This window comes from Pecten maximus, chromosome 5 (genome assembly GCF_902652985.1).
Source record: "Pecten maximus chromosome 5, xPecMax1.1, whole genome shotgun sequence".
NCBI classification, from domain to species: Eukaryota; Metazoa; Mollusca; class Bivalvia; order Pectinida; family Pectinidae; genus Pecten; species Pecten maximus.
Window position 1 is genome coordinate 40,811,009 of NC_047019.1, and position 24,343 is coordinate 40,835,351.

The following is a 24,343-nucleotide window of genomic DNA, read 5'->3' on the forward strand; positions in this document are numbered from 1 at the left end:
GTGTATCACGTGACTGCAGAAGTGACGTCATACTATATTCTCTATCAAGCTGATGACTCGACAGGCAGCCGTGTCCCGATAGTATGGTGATATTTGTTATACATTGTATATGCCATGAGGGCAAAATGTCAAGAGGTAATGGCCATGAGGGTTTTTCTGGTCAAGAGGACCGTATGTTTATCCCAGTTCGATGTGGTGAGGTCAGATGACAGTTGATTGGATGGCAAGAGGCCATGCCGCCATTTTTAAGTTGTCGAGGTGCAAATCTTGAAATTGATTTTATAACCGAGTATTTGTTGAGTGAGACGACACTACATGTCCGGTATATTATGTATACTGATAGAAAATTAACATTATTTTGGAAGTCTGCAGTATTAAGGGTTTATTGTCCTTTCAACTCCTTTCCCTCCGTCCTCATTCCCACATTCAATGTGACATTGCCCCATCTCCCTCCCGCCTGACTACGTCCAGGGCGACGTTTATGATCTAGCTAGACAATCCCGAAACATATAACAGGAACTGATACCTGGAATGTGATAACAGTTACACTGAGGATAAGGTTAAAATCGGTATTAAGGACAAGGGGTAATTTGAAAAGCCCACCCACCGATGTTTGGTAAAATACATGTAATTATAAATATATATATATATATAATAAAACAAAAAGTCAAACACAGATCTGCTGTCTTCCTAGTACTTTCGCGGCTACATTCTGTCGCTCTTCAGGGGATTATGAATTTTATATTCGGTACATCATTTTATGACGTCACAGTTTGATGACGTCATAATAGTAGGGTACATAATTTATAAAACACTTATTTGTCCAGTTTACAAGGGTTGAGACCAACTATTCATAACATGTATCATATGTTTTATATATCATATATCATATATTTTCGTCTATATACGTCTACCAATGTAGTACTAGGGAGACAGCAGATCTGTGTTTGACTTTTTGTTTTATTATTATTTACCGTCACATGGACATTTCAACTTTATTCAATAAATACGTTTGCCGAAGGGTTCATTGTGGTTTCTCCAGTTACTAAAACATTATTCTTATTGTATTTTATTGTATTTCCAGTACTTCTTATATATATTATGTGATTGTATTTGTGATTTTTTGTGTTTTGATAAAGGGGCGGATTGCCTCGAAAATTTAACAAACCTTATTGTTTACACTGTTTGAATTACTTCTTTGCCCCATATATATATATATATATAGTAATAATAATAAAAAACACAAACCAGAAATTCACACTAGCGCTTTCAACATGCTTTGAGAGCAAGCTCTTCAGGTGTAGTGAAAGGATTTATTTGTGACGTCATCACTGTGTGTCATAGTTACGTCAAAACAACATAGATTGATGACGTCATAAAAGACAATGATCAAAAGTACACATAAATACAAAATTGATGACGTCAAAATAAAAAGATACACAATTAGAAATTATGTAATGGAAAACAACTGTTTTTACAGTAACATTGATTTGGAATCACACAGAACTACATGAATTAAGACTTGGTTTTAATAGATTAATAAACATATTTTCTTTTGATTCTCTTTCTATAGCATCTGAGCTAGACATTTGGTATATAGGTAAAACATAAAACTCACTTTTAGAACATTGGTACATATGTTTACTAACTGTTAAAAATCTTAGATTGTCTGTTCTTATTTGCTGTCTATGTACTGTCATACGTTTTCTAATTTCGTTGCCCGTCTGGCCAATGTAAAATTCTGAACAATTTTTGCAAATCATAGCATAGATAACATTTTTAGATATACAATTCATATTTGCTTTGATTTGAAATTTAAATCCATTTTTGAACGTAAAATTGGAACATTCTATGATACTTTCACATGTACCACATCTAGGTCTACCACATTTAGATATACATGGAATTTGCTGTTCAGAATCAAACTTTGAACGGCATAATAAACGTTTCAAATTTCTTGGTTGTCGCTTACAATTTGTGATTTTATTTCTGTCTAATACCTTTTTCATCTTGTCACTATTCTTAAGAAAATCCTCACAACTTCTAATGATTGGAAAAATATTAAAATTGTTTGGATTGTATGTAGAAACAAAAGGTAAAATGTCTGTGTTCTTTTGGCTTGCCACATGGGAAGTAAAAGGTCCCTTTTCCTTAGCTTTCTTTATTCCATTCAAAATTATCTCAGTAGGGTAATGTTGTTTTTTCAAAAACACAACTAAATCACAAAGTCGTTCCTCTAATCTATTATTATCACTCACAATAGTAACTAATCTAGATGCAAGATTAAATGGTACATTGAGTTTTGTATGTTTAGGATGACTAGAATAAAAATCTAAATGATTATGGGAATCTGTTGGTTTACAATATAGATCAGTAGTAATAATGTTGTCTTTCAATTCTACTAAAACATCCAAAAATGGCAATGCATTCTCACTTGACTCAAAAGTGTATTTGATATCTGGATGTAAACTATTTAATTTGTTGTGAAACTCGATTAAGTCCTTATCAGGAGGCCAAATTACAAAACAGTCATCCAAAAATCTCCAAAAATTTCTTGTTAAAAAATCGGCAAATTCTTCATCATTCTGAAAAATATTTTCAAGAAGCATTTCTTCTAAATATCCCAACACTAAAGTAGCATACGTAGGAGCAACCTTGGTTCCCATAGCCGTCCCTTTTATTTGCTGATAATACTTTGCATCAAAATAAAATATGTTTCTTTCCAATACAATTCTGAGAGATTCAATAATGAATTTTTCTGAAAATCTAGTGTCAACTTTGTCTGGATATTTTCTAAGCCAATACTTAATTGCCTCAATTCCCAAATCATGGGGTATATTGGTATACAAGCTTACCACATCAAAGGAGACAAGCTTAGAACCAGGTTTAACTGTCCTTGGTAAATGTGAAAGAAAATCATAATCGTCCTTAATGAAACTTTTTACAGACGAGCATAATGGTTTTAAAATCATATCCAAAAAATGACTCAAGCGTTGTGTTGCGCTTTGTGGTCCTCCAACAATGGGTCTAAATTTAAGATCATCGGGGCTTAACAAAGAAATATATTCACTATTTTGATCTTTAATAGCTTCATTTATAACAGAACTCTTGTGTACTTTTGGTAAACCATACAGGAAACTAGGATAATTTGTAAAAATTGTAAGATAATCCTTTTCTTGTTCAAACAGGTCCTTATCTTGTTCACTCACTAATTTATCAATCATTTTACGTGTTTCGTCATCGGCACCTTCATTTATGTTATTATAAAATTCTTCATCTGACACCATTTCAGACATTTTTTTACAATAATAACTACTATCCATAACCACCACCATACTGCCTTTGTCTGCCTCTTTGATAACAATGGATCTATCATTAGATAACGATTCAATGGCCTTTCTTTGTTTAAATGAAATATTACTACTACTTCTCGGTTTCGTAAGCGGGTACTTTTTTAGATTTGAAACAACATCTTCCAAACAAATATCACCACTTTTTGGTGGGTTCCAATTAGACTTGTTACGAACTAACGGTTCAGCATCATTTTTACAATCATCATTATCTGAAAAAAATCTTTCACTTAAACGCAATTTTCTACAAAATTGCGCAATATCACATTTTAATTCTTTACTATTTGAATTAGGTGTTGGACAAAATTTCAACCCTTTCTTTAAAATATCAATTTCATCATTGTTTAAAATTTTGCTTGATAAATTTATTACTTTAGGTAAAACATTGGAATTTCCTAAATGTTTTACATCACTGTTTTTACCTTTAATACATTTCTTCCCCCGCCTTTGTTTTTGAGCTGGCGTTGTTCTAAAAAAGACTTCTTTGTTGCCTGGCCGATAAAAGTAGTGTTGTGATCTTTAAATGGTAGTCTGATGTTGCTTGGTGATGTCTTATTTTTTGTAGCATTGACCTTATTTTCAGGTTGATATCTTCTTGCTCGATGTGGATAAGTAGACTTCACAGGTGTTGTGCCTAATGACGGTGACCATGTTTTCACTACTTCTGTGTACAGGGGTTTCGGTGTGTCGATGTTTGTAGGCGATGTGACCCGGTCCTCATGTGCTATGTTTTTTGTTTGCTTTACTGAAGACTTTCTTGTACGTTGTAGTGATGGTTTTACATTCTCTGTGCCGTATGTGTTGGCATAGTTCAACAACCACTGGCGCTTGGTAGCCATATTTGTTGTGAGTGCTCTGCTTCATTCTCTGCTTCCGTTATCCACTGCTCAGTTAGTAAGTTTTCAATCTCAACTGAAGAAGATTTCTTCTTTATAACATCAGCCATGTATGTATCTATCTTCAAGTATTTGCATTCTTGTCGCCGTGCCTTGTTCTTCATAATTTTGATTTCCGCTTCAAAGCGTAGTATTGCTGTCTCTGTCCTGATTTTCTTGTCTTCATTTGGTTCTCCCGGGATTTCCTTTATCCTAAACTTTCGTAGTAGGAGGAGGTTGACTCTCGTATGGGCACTTCAATCTTGGGTAAACCAAAGTTAGGGAGTAAAACCCGTTCTCATTGGATAAGGACAGTTACATTTTTTGTAGGAGTCGGTTTTCCTTAGTTTGGGGTATAATATGCTTCTATTTAGCTGTGACTTCCCCTCCCTAAAAGCTCGTATTCAGCTATTCCCCTCCTCTCTGAGGCTACTTTTCAGGGTGATTATTATGTGATGCAACAAAAAGGTACATTGTATGCGTAGTAAGGGCTAGCTGTACGTACCTAGGCTAGAGAGGAAGGCTGATTGGGAAGTCATTATAATCAAATCTATTTATAGACAGGGTGGGCTGGTTAGGGACATATTAAGTCTGAGTATATCCATTATTGGAAATTATTGTAGCATGTTATATATCCAAATAAATATCTATCACATGTATATATTTACATGTACACACGTGGTGGGAATCCCTTACACGTGTGACGGAGACTCTTATGCAATCTTAAGACATATGTTTAAAAAAAATAAAGTCTGTTAAATACATTCCTACTTATGTTACTTTACACATATTTTATTAATCCCCTAGCCTACATTTCGTACCTGGCATAAATGATTTAATTAAATGTAACTTACCTTCTCTTCCAACATTTTCTCAGTCACAGTAACAGAAATGGTATTGATGAAAGAAATGAAGTTGTCTTCGTCCATTTTCTTGAGAGGATGAAAAGGTGTCTTCACGGTAGTCTGCAGCAGATATACCAGACAAATCGCGTTATAACGTGTTTCGGTTTGCGTTATTACGTGTTTCAGCTAGCGTTATTACTGTTTTTTTCGGGTTATTACGTGTTTCGGTTTGCGTTATAACGTGTTTTGATTTGCGTTATTACGTGTTTTTTTCGCGTTATAATGTGTTTTAATTTACGTTATTACGTATTTTTCGCGTTATTACGTGCTTCAGTTTGCGCAATTACGTGCTTTTCCCCATTATTTCGTGTTTAAATTTACGTAATTACGTATTTTTTCGGGTTCATCCAATTGGTATTTTTCACGTTATTAAGTGTTTCGGTTTGCGTTATTTCGTGTTGTTTTCGCGTTACTACTTGTTCTGTTTTGCGCTATTACGTGTTTTTTCGCGTTTTTACGTGTTTTTTCGCGTTATTACGTATTTGTTTGCGTTATAACTATATTTCATCTTATTGACACTAATAGGCTTTCGTACCAGCAAAACCTGTCACAAAGGTAATAAAGTGTCTGCGGTCAAGCATGACGTTTTTACAATTGGATTCACTGAGAGAGTTGTCTCATAAACGGCCAGGTGTGATTACCGTAGTCGATTCTTAAGAAGCTTTTATTTGTTTGTTTGTTTAACGTCCTATTAACAGCCAGGGTCATTTAAGGACGTGCCAGGTTTTGGAGGTGGAGGAAAGCCGGAGTACCCGGAGAAAAAACCACCGGCCTACGGTCAGTACCTGGCAACTGCCCCACGTAGGTTTCGAACTCGCAACCCAGAGGTGGAGGGCTAGTGTTAAAGTGTCGGGACACCGTAAGAAGCCCCGGGGTTACAGGTATAATAAATCTGAACGGTGATTTTATGTCAGAAGTGTGGTCATGCACCTTAAAATATGCAGAAATCAACCTTTATGTATTTAGATATTTTGAAATAGGGTTGAATTATGTTGGTGGTTTGTTTATCACTTTTCGACATACCCTGTACCTACCCGTGATCTCTATTATCACTTTATCAGTATATAAAACTGTTTGTATACTCAGTAATATTGGACGAGATAACGAAATTAACGATAACACCTACACCCGATATCGGAAAGGCTATTCAGTGTTGAATGTGTGATGGACGCGGAAGAAGACGACAAGAAAACCGAGTCCCAATGGACACACAAGGTTCTCGCGACAGTGGAAATGTTCCTGGCACGCTTCCTGAAAGGGTTTACAAGCGGAGCTGTCCTGTACGGAGGTGTGATGGGCGTGTCGGCTCTCGTGCGTAACCCCTTCCGAGAAAGGTAAGACACATGTATACATGTACATACCACAAAATTTGAATTTCGAGATAACAATGCGTCAAAGGAACAGTATCTAGAACTAAAAGATACTAGTTAAATTTTCACGTGTTCAGTACTCTTTTAAACCAATTTCAACATTTCTTACATTAGACACATCAATTACATCCTATGAAAGTCTGTTCCATATACTAACAACACGGAAAGTGAAGATTTCCCATAAAATCTAGGTGACAGTGTTTTAAAACGTTTGTGTGAATGTCCCATGTCTTGTTCTGTTACCAATATCCCAGTTACTCTAGGATCATATTTTTCGCCCTCTGTTGCCTCCGAAGGACAACCGACACTCGTAATCTCGAGAACCCATCACCAAATCTGCTTGTTCAATACACAAGGACTAATGAACGACACACCTTATAAGTAAACTTTGGAAAATAGAAGACTTCATATTCATTGTGGGTTGCTTCTTATCAATGAAAAATACCCAGAGGTGACGGTCATGTATACGTAATAGATGGTTCCCAAAAGACAATAGATGGACTAACAGAAATCATCATAGAATCTGGATCAGCACACAATTGTCACAATCGTGATAGCTGGTGACATTAATTCATCGCTCCAAGGCGCCTCTTCGCGGGACAAAACTTGTCTTTCATTGAAGAGAACAATTTGTCAACACCAAGGTCATTTGGTCGAGATTTTTCCTTTTACCAATATAATGGAAAAGTATGGCAAGCCAAGTGTTCTTTAATTCGCGGAGCAATGTTGATCCAGTATTTTACCAAATTATACAAGATATCTTATATAATATATAAGACATCTTGTATTTTATAAAATATCTAATAAGATTTTTTCTTTATGAGATATCTTATAAAGTATGTAAGATATCTAAAAAAAGATATAAGATATCTTATATAATATATAAGATATCTTATAAAGAATAGTTTAAAAGATATCTTATCTCGGCTCCTTAATCGAGTGGAGGAGAGTTCATTATCTCAAATTCAAATCTCGTTCTATATAAGATATCTTATAATAGAATTTTGTATAACATATCTTTATAAGATATCTCATTTATTATATAAGATATCTTATAAAGTTTATAAGATATCTTATATAATTTGGTAAAATCCTGGATCAACGGTGCTTCATGAATAAATGACAATTTGGCTTGCCATAGAAAAGATGCCGCCCAAATAGGATATTTCTTGCAAAACTTAGATACAACTTCAATAAAGATAACCTTCGATAGAGAACCACTGAACTGTTCAAGACACAACACAACTTTAGTGAAGAAAACTGACACAAAAAGGATAAAAAGGAAATTTGAAATATTCATAAGGCTGCTCACCAGTCCATCATTCAAGTACTTTCTGACGATGAAAACATTGTCTGTGGTATAACTTGAAACTAATGCTGCTAGATGGAGAGCTTCTGAAAATCGACAAATTCTTAAATAAGCGAAACCCGAAACTAGCTAGATGAGAACTCCGTAAACTCTAAAGAAGGCGCGAACTCATAGAAACAATAAGTACGAAAATATCACGGAATAAAATGAAAACAATAGTTGAGAATTGTACGGCCCTGTTGGAAAACAACGAAATACTGCAAGCAACCACAAGAAAATCTACGTCATGAAGTTACTATCTGTCAATATACATTCACAAAAAAGTGTTAAATTCTTTTCAATTATTTAACAGTGTAGTAATTCTCCAAATCGACGATGTTTATTGAACACAATATGAATAAAATTCAAACGTTTGACAGTTTACATCGACACAGCTCTACCGTCTTTATTCTCTCTGTGAAGGCGTTACGATATTCCTTTCCTGGAACACGTTCTGTACGTGTTCTCAATGTTAGTTAACTGAGAAAAATGTTCCCGAGTTCGAAAACAACCAAGAACAGTAGCATTATTGTCGCCTAAAGACACCCGAGGTTTAATAAATGATATCTGGTTGTGACAAATCTTGTCGTTCTTCTGTCAACAGTCCCCTGGCGATATTTGTTTTGTCGATGTGGATCCTATGGTGCATATTCGAACACACGATGCGATGTTTATCTTGAGAGATGTATTGCTGGTGTTAATCTGATGGTAGTGTTTGCTCCTTTGCATATATTACAAATGTGGCAATGATATGGTGACTTGAAGGTATTTGGTAGATGTCACGATCTCCAAGATGTGGCCAAGGAGAGTGAAGGATGGTTAGGGTTCTCGCATTATTCATGGTAAAATTTCATCGTGCATTTTTGTTGGTCTAGTTTGTTTATGGTTTCTCGAAGACATGTTGATGATTTGGTAAAGCAGAATGTTACCGCGGCGGGGGTCAGCGAATAGCCTTACTGACTTTCCGTTTATAGATTGTTATAATTCGGGAATAAACTCTGACTCACTGGACTCCAGATTCTACATTGGGCTTGTCTCCCTCTATAACACACGACTTGCATTCTACATTCTACTGAAATCCACAGCAATTGGTAGATATCTAAAGATGTCTAGTGGTCATATGTTCGGGACAACTGGTTACCTGATACAGTAATTTCCTGGTATTGTCCACTCTACAAGCCAAAACAATAATTTGATAATCTAGCATTGCTATGTTCTGTTCTAACCGGTCTCAATCATCAGAATTGCATAATTTGGCCGGTTTGAGAGAGCTCCGGATTGTAGAAAGTCTGATTGTTTTTTTGTTTTTTTTTATATATACCTGGTAAGTACACTATAATAATGATAGCAGTGTCATATACGTAATAATGTAAACACACTAATCTTGAAACTGGGCTATATTTTATCTGTATACATACAATTGTTATTTCATTATGCAATTTATGTACAATATTTGTAAAATGTTAAATTTAACACTGCTATGAAAGGGAAAGTTCAAAATCACGGTAGCGAGTAGATTTGTTGGCAGCGGAATTGAGGGAGTTGAAAGTTGAAGAGGAGAAACTTCGCCTACGTGCAGAGATTAAGCGTACACGCCAGCGAATTGCACAGTATCAATCACCACCTCAGGATGTCCATGTTGACACCTCGCGCGCTTTGCCCACCCCGGCTTCTAGGGTTACCCATCACCAGCCATGCACACATCACGTGACTCGCCCGACAATGACGAATGTGACAATCGTGAGTATATGATGTCAATTTTCCACAAATTATTGGAAGGCAAAGAATGCAAGGATAAAAAATCCAAGGCGCATACGATAGTTGATTTTCTATGGGAGGAACCAAATGCCCGATATGATAATCAGGACATATTAACGGTGGATCAGGCAGGTTCCGTAAAGTTAACAAAACGGCACAGGCCCGAGTTACAGAACATTAATGTTGAGCAATGGGGTTATGGTGCTGTGACCATTTTACTACTGATGATGGAGATGACTGAAATAGATTCTAAAGGGGTGCAGTAATATCTCCAATATATGCAGACAACATTTCGTTTCTTTCATCGTTATACCAAGTCAAGTGTGTTATTGTATGACAAAGAATTTCGCGAAGCACAAAAACAAGAGGGTTTTTCATGGTTTACGTCGAGGAGAGATCAACAGGATTTCCAACTCGTTCATAAACAAACTAGTACCAGTAGGGCGCCAGAAATTCGACTACAAATAATAAACCGCGCCGACGTGGGCCTGTCCTGCCTGGTGGAAAGGAAATTTGCAGGCGCTTTAACCTTGAAGCATGCGATCGCGAAAAGTTTAACTCTAAGATGGCACATAACTGCAGTCTTTGCTTTTCATCTGACCACTCCGCGACCAAGCATCCTGTTCCCTCAAAAAATTAGTTTCGGCCCAAGGACCGCTCCCTAATCCTCTCATAGAGGATATCCCGATTGTGGGTCCCTTAATTATGAACAGTGGAGCAATTTATTAGATAGTGAGGACATTGATCACGAGCATGGAGTACGTTTCGGTTTCAAATTATTCGAAGGAGAGGCAGTGTCATTACAACAGGTTGAAATGGACAACTATTCGTCGTGTAACACACAGTGGGACTTGGTGGAACAGCAAATTCAACATGAAATTGCTCATAGTAATTATGTCGTAACAAATGACAAGCCGAAAATAATCAGTGCATTAGGTGCGATCCCTAAATCGGTCACAAAAATTAGGTTAATTCATGATGCTAGCCGGCCTCATATGTATTCCCTTAATGCCAAGATTCGCACAGAATCAGACTGTTCTTGTTCGTATATGGATTTGAGGGAGGCTACCAAACACATTACTCCCGGGTGTTTCATGGCGAAAGTTGATCTTTCTAGCGAATTTAACACTGCTATGATCTTCCTTCGCTATCATATAATTGTATCATTTGCTTGAAAACGTATTTTGAGTTAATCTGGCCTTCATCTCAATGATCGAATATTTTGTTAACCCTCTTCAATCCACCCAGACGAGCTAGATACCGCTCATCATTTCCCCCCGATTTTATCGATGATTGCCAAGTATACCTTCCCGTTCAAAATAATGAATCTTGATTTTCAAGTTGATATCGGTCGGCCTAGTGGCGGAAACATTTGTTATCATCGACTGCCTATTTCCTCATCAGGGTATTCCGCCATCGTAGGGCCTTCTCGCGCTCGCATTAAGCAGTTTGTAATTGACATAATTACGTAAAGCGTGTTATTAAAAAAAAAGCAGCATCATTTATTATGTACGAAACGAGTTCAGGTGTTTGGATGACAGTGTCTTCCTTACATGGTCATTTGATATTTGGACGGCTGGGGTAGATAAAAGAATAGACAGAGTCCGGATTAGGCAGAGTTAAACTACTACAGATGAAAAAAGAAATTTTCGGGACCATTATTCAACCGGTTCAGACAAAGATCTGGAGGGGACAGAAACCGGTTTATACGGAGTCACTGTAATGTGCAATAAAAACATATGAAACTTTATTTTTCCATGAAAATGTATTTTGCGAGTTGTCGATAGAAATCTACAGGTAATTATATCGGTACGATAATGATTAGTTAGCGGAAAGCAGTCGTCAATATTTCGTTAATAACGATTGTGACAGTGAAAAAACAATTTAAGGTATTTTTCAAATTCATGTGTTAAGCTTGAAAGTCGTTTCCCTGTAAAATGGACATATATATTTCACGTAGACCATATGGCTTCAAAATGCTAGTTTTTAAATATCTCATATCTATTTAACAAAATAGTCAATACAGTATTTTATAAGCTGTGATATACTTATTATGTCGATTAGACTTGGGAAGTTGATTGTCGCATAATTATGGCATTATTTTTATGGATCAAATTTACCGATCATGTCGCTGAACTGCAGTCTAAAAATAACATCCCCTCAACACACAGCACACAAAATATTTACCTAAAATGATCGTTTAGCATATCTTTTTAAAAAGAATTATCAGATACATGCGATGAAAATTTAAAGTTGTTAACAACAGTTGGCAGTTTCTTCTATGTAGAGCGAATATCATAAATATGTTTAAATGGAAATTTATCTTCATTTCTAGATTTCCTGATATTCTTGAGCAGATGTTCTCGAAGGACTGTCTCAGATTTGCTGGCTTCCTTGGTCTATACCCCAGCACTTACGAACTCGTCAGGGAGATCTTACAGGAAAAGAGGAATTCAAAGGTAAAGTGAGAACCATCTCCGCTAGCCAAGGCTTCTGATTACGTTACATTCTCGCTAGCCAAGGCTTCCGATTACGTTACATCCTCGCTAGCCAAGGCTTCCGATTACGTTACATCTTCGCTAGCCAAGGCTTCCGATTACGTTACATCTTCGCTAGCCAAGGCTTCCGATTACGTTACATCTTCGCTAGCCAAGGCTTCCGATTACGTTACATCCTCGCTAGCCAAGGCTTCCGATTACGTTACATATCCGCTAGCCAAGGCTTCTGATTACGTTACATCCTCGCTAGCCAAGGCTTCCGATTACGTTACATCTTCGCTAGCCAAGGCTTCCGATTACGTTACATCCTCGCTAGCCAAGGCGTCCGATTACGTTACATATCCGCTAGCCAAGGCTTCCGATTACGTTACATCCTCGCTAGCCAAGGCTTCTCATTACGTTACCCTCCACGAACCCTTAGCAGATATAGTCATGTTTAAATCGTCGCACCCTGGAATCACAGGGCAAAAATCGCGACGGCCAGTATAGAGCTACATTGTCAACTATGTCATGGCATTTTACCTAAATACAGAAACGTACAATCTTTGGGGAAACATTCACAGTGTTTGCTCAATTTATAGAAGTCATTGATCACATATCTCATCAAAATGACACAAGCCTCCATGTGTGTTTGTAATCATAACTGATGAAGTACATCGGTAACGCTTGTTTTGATTGGTCGAAAATTTCATGCATAAAGGATGGTAATTTCGAATATCCGCTAGAGGGCCAGAACTGAAGACTATATCTGCCAAGGGTTCGTGGAGTGTAACGTAATCAGAAGCCTTGGCTACCGAGAGCCTTGGCTAGCGTAGATGAGTGAGAACAAGGCAAACTGATATATTTTTTTTATTATTTATGGCTTTCCAGTCCCTGATAGTTTTTCTTGTTGTTTTCGTGGATGGTATCTGGAATGATCTTTCATGTACGTTGCGTGTTTTTCTATCTGGTGGTATCAAGTTTAAGGGATCAATATATACAGGTTTGTTGGTAATCTTGTAGAGCATGATGAGTCGTGATCTCCTTCTTCTTTCTTCAAGTGATGTCCAGTTCATCTGTTGAAGAAGAGAGCTAACCTATGATGTGCTATGATAACGATGTTTAACATGCATTTCCGCTCTACATTGTACCATTTCCAGTCTGTATTGTTGTTTTGTTGATGTGAGCCCCATGATGTACATGCAGATTCAAGTGTTGGTCGAATAAGGCTTTTATATGGATTTTCTTTGATGGATAGGTTGTTGATGTTAAGATATCAATTTAGGAATTTTGGCAGATGTTCATCGTTCGAGAGAATGGCCATGAAGTGTGTAGCCCGGATGATTGTGTTTCTCTTCTTGCTGATTGGCATCGCATTACATTTCTCAGGGTGAAATTTCACCATCCATTCCGCTAGTTTATCTAGACATGACTGTAGGTTGATATCTGGTGTAATATGTTTAGGTACGCTACGATGCATGTATTGTTGAATCAATGAAAATGACATCGTTTCATTATGTCTATGATGCAGGATGGATGGAACAATTGCATTGCTGGTGGTCTGGCCGGTCTGACTATAGGCGTGGAGGATCCCGGTCGACGGCTTGTCTATACGCTCTTCGCCGTGTCTCGTGCCTTCGGAGCCTTGATATCTACCCTGGTCACGAGGGAAAAGATACCAGAAATTCCATACAGCGAGACGTTGCTGTTCAGTGTGTGTTGTGGCTTTCTGGTGCACTGTGTGGCCCTACGCCCAGATCTCCTTCATAAGGGTTACTACTACTCAGTACTCAAGTGGTCACGTGACTACAATGACAAAACTCTACAGAAACTTTTCAGAGACTCGGGTGACAGGTTCCTCTCTTGCCAGGAGGCTGGTCTACACTCAGACTCCTGTACCAAACACGCCTTCAAAGACATGATATACAGTATTCCCTCATTTGCCAAACTGTATTTGCCGATACATTTAGCACCTATTATCATATTTAGGCATAAACTGGTCGTTAAAAGGTAAGTCTAGATTCCTACTATTTGTTGCTGATTACCCTCAATCAGTATTCAGTTGCTATTTTGTTTTTAAATCTTACATTTACATGGTATATTTGATTTTAAGAGCTAATAATATCTATTTTAAATTTCAGGCCGAAGGTAGTTCTGAAATCATTGCTGAAAAATGTCATCTTTTCAACTTCATTTCTGGCTTCCATGGTGATGCTTGCGAAATATACTATCTGTCTGCTGAGGAACTTGAATAAGAAGCCCCCTCCGCTGGCCAGTTACATCCCTGTGGCGGGAGGACTTGTATGCGGCCTTAGTGTTCTCTTAGAACGTGCAAATCGTCGCAAGGAACTGTCTCTGTTTTTGATACCCCACACATTATATGCATTATACACGTATATAAAAGGTACCAGACTGTCGTCCAGGATAGATATGCCTTATGGATCCGTCTTTCTTTATGCCATATCAATGATCTCAATAATGCACGCGTACGAGCGTGAGCCACAGTCTCTCTCCCTCCTCCTGAACGGCATTCTGCGATATTTCGTGGGTGATATAAAAAATCCCATCGTCCGACCTCGAAAAAGGATCAGGCAATTGAGTGACATCTTCGCATGATCGGATAATTTACTACGATAATTAGACTTGTCGTGTATGTTCATCAGATTGAGAACGCTTAATAGAAACGTACAATGTATTCAAGAGATTATATAGAATTGTTAGTTCAAATCAACAATGTAAAGTATGCACTGATATGTATTCTATACAATAGGACCGAATTCATAGGAAATTGAAATATCTTTCATAATATTAGCTTTTATAACGACGCAGATAAGTCGGCGGATCCATCACATTGTTGGGCTGCTCAACACACCATTTTATAAAGAATTATAGCAAACTGGTATTATTTGCTTTTTGATTACACTGTCTGGTTCTCGAACCTTTTATTAAACCCTTCTGGTAATATTTCCATTTTTTTCATTATGCATTTCTGGTAAGATCCTCGATCTTTTTCATTACACATTTCTGGTGATTTCTCGATCTTTTTGATTACACGGTTCTGATTATTCCTCGATTATTTTGATAAACATTTCTTCAATTCGATCACCAATGTAACATGTTTTAATGGAGCAGTATAACAATGTAACATGTTAGTGGAATAGTATTACAATGTAACATGACTTAGTGAAACAGCATGACAATTTAACATTTTTTAGTGGAACAATATGACAATGTAACACGTTTTAGTGGAAGAGTATGACAATGTGACATTTTTTAGTGGAACAGTATGACAATGTATCGTGCTTTAGTAGAGCAGTAAAACAATGTAACATGTTTTAGTGTAACAGTATAACAATGTAACATGTTTTAGTGTAACAGTATAACAATGTAACATGTTTTAGTGGAGCAGTATGACAATGTAACATTTTTCAGTGGATCAGTATTACAATATTACATGATTTGTCGAGCATTTTACCAATTCAAGTTACGCAGAGTTGTTCTTGTTAGTTAGAACTCCCTAGAAAATGGGAGACAGGGAAAGAAAAAAATGAAAGATAGAGAGGGAGAAGGAGTTCGTGAGAATATTACAAAGCATTTTCATTCATTAGCATTTGAGTATATATCTGGGAACACTACAATATGTGACAATATTATCGTTATCATTCTTATATTTTAAGGGATTTTTACACTACATTAAGTTTACACAAATATACATCGTATTCACTTGTAAAGAGATGATCCATGGACGAAACATTAGAGTGAAAAATATGACAACAGTTGTTGAATAACATTAACATTGTTAATAAATCAAATCTTACTTTTTTCGCTCTCTCCACCGCACGTCAAAAACACGAGAGTGCGAAAACGCGACGGCGAGGGAGCGAAAACGCGAGAGTGCGAAAACACGACGGTGACGGAGCGAAATCGCGATGGCCTGAGTGCGAGATTAATCTCGCCATTTTGTCGTCGCGTTTTCGCATATTCTCGCATTTTCGACCTAAGGCCGAGGGAGCGAGAATGCGATATCTGATATTTGGCCCTAACGAGCCACCATAGAGATATCCGGACAATATAAAAACTATAACACTTATCTAGTAATCTGATTAACTGCACTATCGTCAAACCAAATCATTTAAGGATCCAATGCCAGCGATGGTGCAGTTGTGTATACATTACCAGGCACATTTGAGGTATTCTCTTTGTGTCTGTCGTACAATCATTTGTAACACAACACCATATGGTTTACAATAGTTAATTTTATTTGTACTTCGCGTTATGTCTGCTTGCTTATAAAGTTTATCAATTCCATGACCATTGTTCGCTCTCACCTCACCTCCGCGCGTCCTCTCTTCTCCCTCTCCCTTCCGTTTACATCGTAATCTATTTATTAACATCCCAGACAAAGATGTAAGAATCGTGTCTATTATATATCATGACATTCTTTTGATACTATTGTTGGTATGGTAAATAAGCATGTATTGTTAATTGTCTACGTGCCTGTAATTATGTAAAGAGTATACAATCTACCTATCTATATGCCCTGTATATTGACTAGTCCTCCCTTATAATCCTCAATTCCACAATTGGCTAGTACATACGCGATCGATCACTAATATATATATATATACATATAAGGATTTATATACACTTTTACATATTAGAAATTTGCTATACAATCTCACATTTCAATATTCTGTAAATGGATGTATGCACAATGTACAATCAACGGAGCAACACGGACACCAATCACAGACCTAAATCCCGCTTAACTGCTCTTTTATCAGCACAACTATGATGTTCAAATCTATCCTCTATTTGCAAATACCAATAAGAGTGAAAAGAAGTGTGTGGTGTGCTCATCACCACGGCACGGACATGTCCTGGGCAGTCTCTCTGGAGCCATTGCTATAAGGAAAGTTAACATTCAGTCAACCAGTGTCCGAACAGAGAAGAACGATGTTGTCAATTTGAAAACAGGAGTCGGATTTATGGCTCAACTAGAAGAGAATGAAAGGAAATTCCAAATGCATCAAAATGAACTTGAAAAGCAGGGGAACCTGATAAAAGACGCAATCGATATCATCATAAGGAAATCCATTTCCAGTTGTAAAGAACTCAAACGGAAAATGAAAAACGTCTAAACAAGTATCAGAACGACCTGAGCCGATAATTTCTGAGCTGACCGAACTGGTACAGAAATGTCGAGACACTAAAGAATAAGATTGTGACGTTGAGATATTTGACACGGAGAAAGAACTAGCTCTGTCAATAGCTGTTGAGTTGAACTCATGCAACTTGAACTTTCGCCCAAACCGCAGTCCCATGGATATCCAGACCTTGCCATGGGAAGGTAACCACCGTTTGGTACCAATTGGTTTATACCTCTAACAACGAAGAAAATGGTTATGATTCCCTAATTTAGACGTCTGGACAATTGATTGAAGTGGATCAGGTAAGAGCCCCTGTAATAGCATTGCCATCTGTGCTTACAAAACTGATGGGCGTGAATCTGCAGCAGCGAAATATCATCTTCCTATCAGTTAAACGATGTCATGATAATACGTGGAATGGTATATTGCAAAGTTCGTGCCAATGCTATAAGTATATTACCACTTACCGGCAACGCGTGGGCCATTTCAGTAGAAAAGTGAAATCCAAACACAAGGTTCAACAGTCCACAGGTTTACAACTACTTCATCTCCACGATGTCTCTGTTTGACAAGAGATAGCAGGGTCGTTATTGGGATGGCTCGCAAACTTGTTTGTTGTGATGCTCATGGGGATATCTGCTTAACAAGATTGTTAGTACACCAACTGAGGTCGCTTCCTGTTCTACCTCTGGGAACCTCGCTGTGGTCGACAGTTACAATGACAGAGAGGGAAAAGGAACTAATCCAGAAAGTTCTGCTTTAAACATATTTCCTCCAAGTGATATAACTTTTGATTCCGCAGGAAATCTGTTAGTTGGTGACTATAGAAACAAATCCAGTTTGATCCTCGATACTACTGGAGCGGTGGTCAAATCCATTTACGGTGACACCTGGCACATATGTCGTGGCGATGAGCATCAACAGTAAAGACAGTGTGTGGGCAGTGTTTAGGTTTAGATTCCCCTTACTATAAAATCGAAGTGTTGAAACCCGTGTATTAACGGACATTTTCTTGTCTGTATGATCAAGGCATGGTACCAGTAGCATCAGGTGATGAAACATTTGATATGTGAAGTTATTTTTCTCTTACTACAATATACAAAATGTAGTCGTGTGGGAACTGTTTATATATATATATATATTTTAGGTGTGGATTCAAGCGAGTTTCAGTTTAATAAATACGTCACATTCATATTGTGTCCTACGATGACCCACACAAATCATGAAAGCAAAAACAACTGTGAAAAGGAAGTTATTACGGTGTTGTCTCAACAATAATTAAGATATAATTAAGAAGTACAAAGATTACAAGCTAAATATATACAATGTACCACGACTATGTTAATTGCACTTTGATATACATATACAGATACATACTTACACAGTGCATATTGTACCGTATCACATAGGTATTGACAGACACTGATGCACTCTTTAAGTTCCAATAATATATATGTATCGATACATACTGACACAGCAAAGACTGCAACACCTATTGAACGGCAATACATGTATATATAGATACGGTACATAATAGCACGTTGTTTACCCTACTACATTATATACAGATATATTTACCACTCTATAACATATTCACTATATAACCTAACTAACAGCAGTTGAGCATTACCATTTCAGAAGCTGCCAAATGGCGCATTAATGATGTGCCAGGTGAAGCTAGCACACTGCAGTGGCGGAAAAACTATCAGATACACTCTTTTCCTTTAGAACTAGATGGACACTTTATAGTGTGTATTTTCATAATGTTAATTTACATTGAATATTTGTTTTATATTGGTTATTCTTGTCTGGTTTTCTATTATCGTCAGGATTTTTTTTACGCGGAACAATAAGGTAGAGTTTCCAACTGACAATTTTTGGCTATATACCGCACTTCAATAAATTTGCAATTGTCCAGTTGGCATTATCAACACATAACTGCCAACCGAAAGCAATTCAATGCTTAAATAAACTGACTTAATGTTTATTGTACCATAACATATCGAAATATACCTACACAGTGTTATTGCATCATTATAGATATATAGATACATATCTATACAGTGTTATTGCATCGTTATATATCCCTACAAACCTATACAGTGTTATTGTACCGTTATATATATAGATACATACCTATACAGTGTTATTGTACCGTTATATATATAGATACATACCTATAAAGTGTTATTGTACCGTTATATATATAGATACATACCTATACAGTGTTATTGTACCGTACTATATATAGATACATACCTATACAGTGTTATTGTACCGTTATATATATAGATACATACCTATACAGTGTTATTGTACCGTTACATATATAGATACATATCTACACGGTGTTATTGTACCGTTATATATAGATACATAGTGTTATTGTACCGTACTATATATAGATACATACCTATACAGTGTTATTGTACCGTACTATATATAGATACATACCTACACAGTGTTATTGTACTGTACTATATATAGATACATACCTACTCAGTGTTATTGTACAGTTATATATATAGATACATACCTACACAGTGTTATTGTACCGTACTATATATAGATACATATCTACACAGTGTTATTGTACCGTTATATATATAGACACATACCTACACAGTGTTATTGTACCGTACCATATATAGATACATACCTACACAGTGTTATTGTACCGTTATATATATAGATACATACCTACACAGTGTTATTGTACTGTACTATATATATAGATACATACCTACACAGTGTTATTGTACCGTACTATATATAGATACATACCTACACAGTGTTATTGTACCGTACTATATATAGATACATACCTACACAGTGTTATTGTACCGTACTATATATAGATACATACCTACACAGTGTTATTGTACCGTTATATATATAGATACATACCTACAGTGTTATTGTACCGTACTATATATAGATACATACCTACACAGTGTTATTGTACCGTACTATATATAGATACATACCTACAGTGTTATTGTACCGTATTATATATAGATACATACCTACACAGTGTTATTGTACCGTTATATATATAGATACATACCTACACAGTGTTACTGTACCGTTATATATAGATACATACCTACACAGTGTTATTGTACTGTACAAGATATAGATACATACCTTTACAGTGTTATTGTACCGTTATATATATATAGATACATACCTACAGTGTTATTGTACCGTACTATATATAGATACATACCTACACAGTGTTATTGTACCGTTATATATATAGATACATACCTACACAGTGTTATTGTTACATACCTACACAGTGTTATTGTACCGTTATATATGTAGATACATACCTACACAGTGTTATTAAACAAAACAACAAACACAATACTGATAGTAATGGCCACGGTGTTTATTTTTTGTATTGCCAATTTAAACGGGCGTCAATTACGGCCCACAACTCAAGAGGCGTCAATAACGGCCTGCACAAGAAAGGGCGTCAATAACGGCCCACAATTCAAGAGGCGTCAATAACGGCCTGCACAAGAAAGGGCGTCAATAACGGCCCACAAGTCAAGAGGCGTCAATAACAGCCTACACAAGAAAGGGCGTCAATAACGGCCCATACAGTACATAAATCAAAGGCGTCAATAACGGCCCAATATGCATAAATACCAGTACAAGAAACAAATATAATGACAATGCAAGTTGACTGAAAATTAAGACATTTGGTGAACAAGGAGAATCATATCCCATATTATGCCAATTTATTTAAACTTATATGTGAATGAAATATAATATATGATTATTCACTGCACCGATGCTAGCGAAGTCCTGCCACATGTAGTCCCAAAGGACCGCAAGTGCTGTTAAGCTGGTAACAAATCCAAGAGCTAATTTTTTTTTTTTTTTTTTTTTAAATAACGCGAAGCAGATACAAATGTATACAGACCAAATTAAATGTCCCGAAATTGATTGAGCACTGAACATTTTGTCCATCCTGATGGAACCCCACAAGTGGATAGGTAAATTCTCCAAAAGGTGCATCTTAATCAGCATAAATGACCATCTACAAGGTCAGCAACAATCCAAGGTGTCTGGAACAAAGAGAAAACCAGCACAGAAAACTATTCTAAAATATGGGAAAGGGTGGGAGGGTTTCTTTTACACCGCGACGATATGAAACCGAAAGGTCACTTCCGGTGCAAAAGAAAAGGTCAACGGTGTTAGCAACTGGTACAAGGGAGGTATTTCAAATTGCCATCAAATCAATTAGTCCCCCCCCCTCGTTTGGGAAACTTAATTATGCTATTTAAAAACAAATAAACAAGTGTTGTTCGATTAAATAACCCAAGTTATTCGGTAGTAATAACTTGTATTATTGTACCGTTATATATATAGATACACACCTATACAGTGTTATTGTATCGTACTATATATAGATACATAACTATACAGTGTTATTGTACCGTACTATATATAGATACATACCTACACAGTGTTATTGTACCGAACTATATATAGATACATACCTACAGTGTTATTGTACCGTACTATATATAGATACATACCTACACAGTGTTATTGTACCGTTATATATATAGATACATACCTACACAGTGTTATTGTACCGTACTATATATAGATACATACCTACACAGTGTTATTGTACCGAACTATATATAGATACATACCTACACAGTGTTATTGTACCGTTATATATACAGATACATACCTACACAGTGTTATTGAACCGTACTATATATAGATACATACCTATACAGTGATATTGTACCGTACTATATATAGATACATACCTACAGTGTTATTGTATCGTACTATATATAGATACATACCTACACATTGTTATTGTACCGTACTATATATATATACATACCAAACAGTGTTATTGTTACATACCTACACAGTGTTATTGTACCGTACTATATATAGATACATACCTACACAGTGTTATTGTACCGTTATGTATATAGATACATACCTACACAGTGTTATTGTACCGTACTATATATAGATACATACCTACAGTGTTATTGTACCGTACTATATATAGATACATACCTACACAGTGTTATTGTACCGTACTATATATAGATACATACCTACACAGTGTTATTGTACCGTACTATATATAGATACATACCTACACAGTGTTATTGTACCGAACTATATATAGATACATACCTACACAGTGTTATTGTACCGTACTATATATAGATACATACCTACACAGTGTTATTGTACCGTACTATATATAGATACATACCTACACAGTGTTATTGTACCGTACTATATATAGATACATACCTACACAGTGTTATTGTACCGTACTATATATAGATACATACCTACACAGTGTTATTGTACCGAACTATATATAGATACATACCTACACAGTGTTATTGTACCGTACTATATGTAACCCTTCTAGCTCGGCGATACAACTCGACACGAGTTTATGGTTTCAATGTGTTTATTTTCTATATATATATGAACCTGCAATAAAAGATACGAAACTATCACTTAATATATATGTACAGGTGTAGTTTCGGTTTCTATTTATAGCATGGTATATTTAAAAATGCATTTAGACGGAGCTACTGTTATACAGTTATATAATTAGTATACAGGTACTTACCAGCGACCGGAGAGGAAGGCAATACTGTGACAATATAGAATATATCTATGCAGGAGCTCCGTCCTGCTTCGCAGCTAAGTGCTGAGTGAATGGGACATACAGGGTAGACAGGGTGGTGATGTGTGCAGGTGGAATCACGTGCAACTCGCTCACGACACGATATACCCGTGGTGATACGGGTACATCCAAAACAGCACAAACAAGTGTGACTTAGTGCAATGAGTACACCCTGTTACATATTCCCCCCCTTTCCTTGAATGACACCCGACATTCCCAGGATGTACCCAGTGTTGTCATACTATACTGGTTATCTACATCAAGGGTTAAAGCCACACTGACTATAGGAATACATATTCCAAGTTAATGAGATATACCTACAGATAGTGTGTCACAACATTGTACTAGTAACAATGAAGTTTAGGCGCACAGACTCAGTACCCAAGGCTATAAGGCACTTATATCAACCATATGATAACTTGTAAACTTTTACAAAAGACAAGGAGATTTACTACATATTTGGGTGAGATGGTTTAAGTTCACCCGGAAAGGTTATCACAAATTCACAAGGCCAATCTCATTGAGTCTATATGTACCTGTAGAGAGTTGTTCTGGTAAGAACAATATATGTAACATCTATAAAACAACTTAGTGATAAAATACAAACTAGATTTACCTACAACACCTGATATTGAGTGGTTGGGGAGCCCCCTACCTACTCACAGGCGAATAGGAGACATATTTTATAAAACAAGTTAAGGATAAAACCAAGATAAAATTATCACAATTTAGAATTCTACACGAATATTTCATGATCACCAGATCTCATCAGCTCAGCCTGTTGAGAGAGTACCCAATGACCGTACCTATCCGGTGGTTTACGTGTTCTAGTGGACTGTCGAACCACTGGTGGGCTCTGTGTTGGTGCTATGAGGGAACTTCCCTCAAGATCACCGATATCTGAGACTGTTGGATCACTGGTAATATCACCCAGTTCTACACTGGTGTCTCCAAGTTCCACTACACTGACACCCTCATCGTGATCTGTGACCTCAATGGATATAGGTTTCGGGGCAGTACCGGTCAAGGTATGGGGTTTTCTCTCTGGACGTTTCCTGGAAATTTGTCGCTGTACAGGTTCCTCATCGGATTCTGATACTTCAGAACTCTCCGATCCAGAGGACATGTCGATTGGGTTAGGGGGAGTTGGCTTGGATGACCTTGCTTTGCAGCGGCTCTCCTCGATGGGGACATCTATGGGCATAGCATTGAAGTACATCAACATATTCCGGTGTAGGGTCCGCTTACGTCCCTTCCCGGTCTCAAGTTGTACCTCGTATACAGGAATATCACTACTAGGCCTATTGATAACCTTGTAGGGTTCCTGTTCCCATCTATCTGCCAATTTGTTCTTTCCCTTTAGACCGACCTTCCTTACAAGGACACGATCTCCTATTTCGAGTTTTGACTCC

General features: G+C 36.9%; 1 protein-coding gene across 1 annotated transcript; it reads left to right on the forward strand.

Moving 5' to 3' along the window:
- The first annotated feature begins 6,241 nt into the window (after positions 1–6,241).
- LOC117328034 lies at positions 6,242–16,720 on the forward strand. Its single transcript, XM_033885364.1, has 4 exons — positions 6,242–6,464; positions 11,942–12,065; positions 13,615–14,093; positions 14,225–16,720. The coding sequence occupies exons 1-4, from the start codon at positions 6,295–6,297 to the stop codon at positions 14,697–14,699; spliced, it is 1,248 nt and encodes a 415-aa protein (XP_033741255.1). The 5' UTR covers positions 6,242–6,294; the 3' UTR covers positions 14,700–16,720.
- Positions 16,721–24,343: the final 7,623 nt, after the last annotated feature.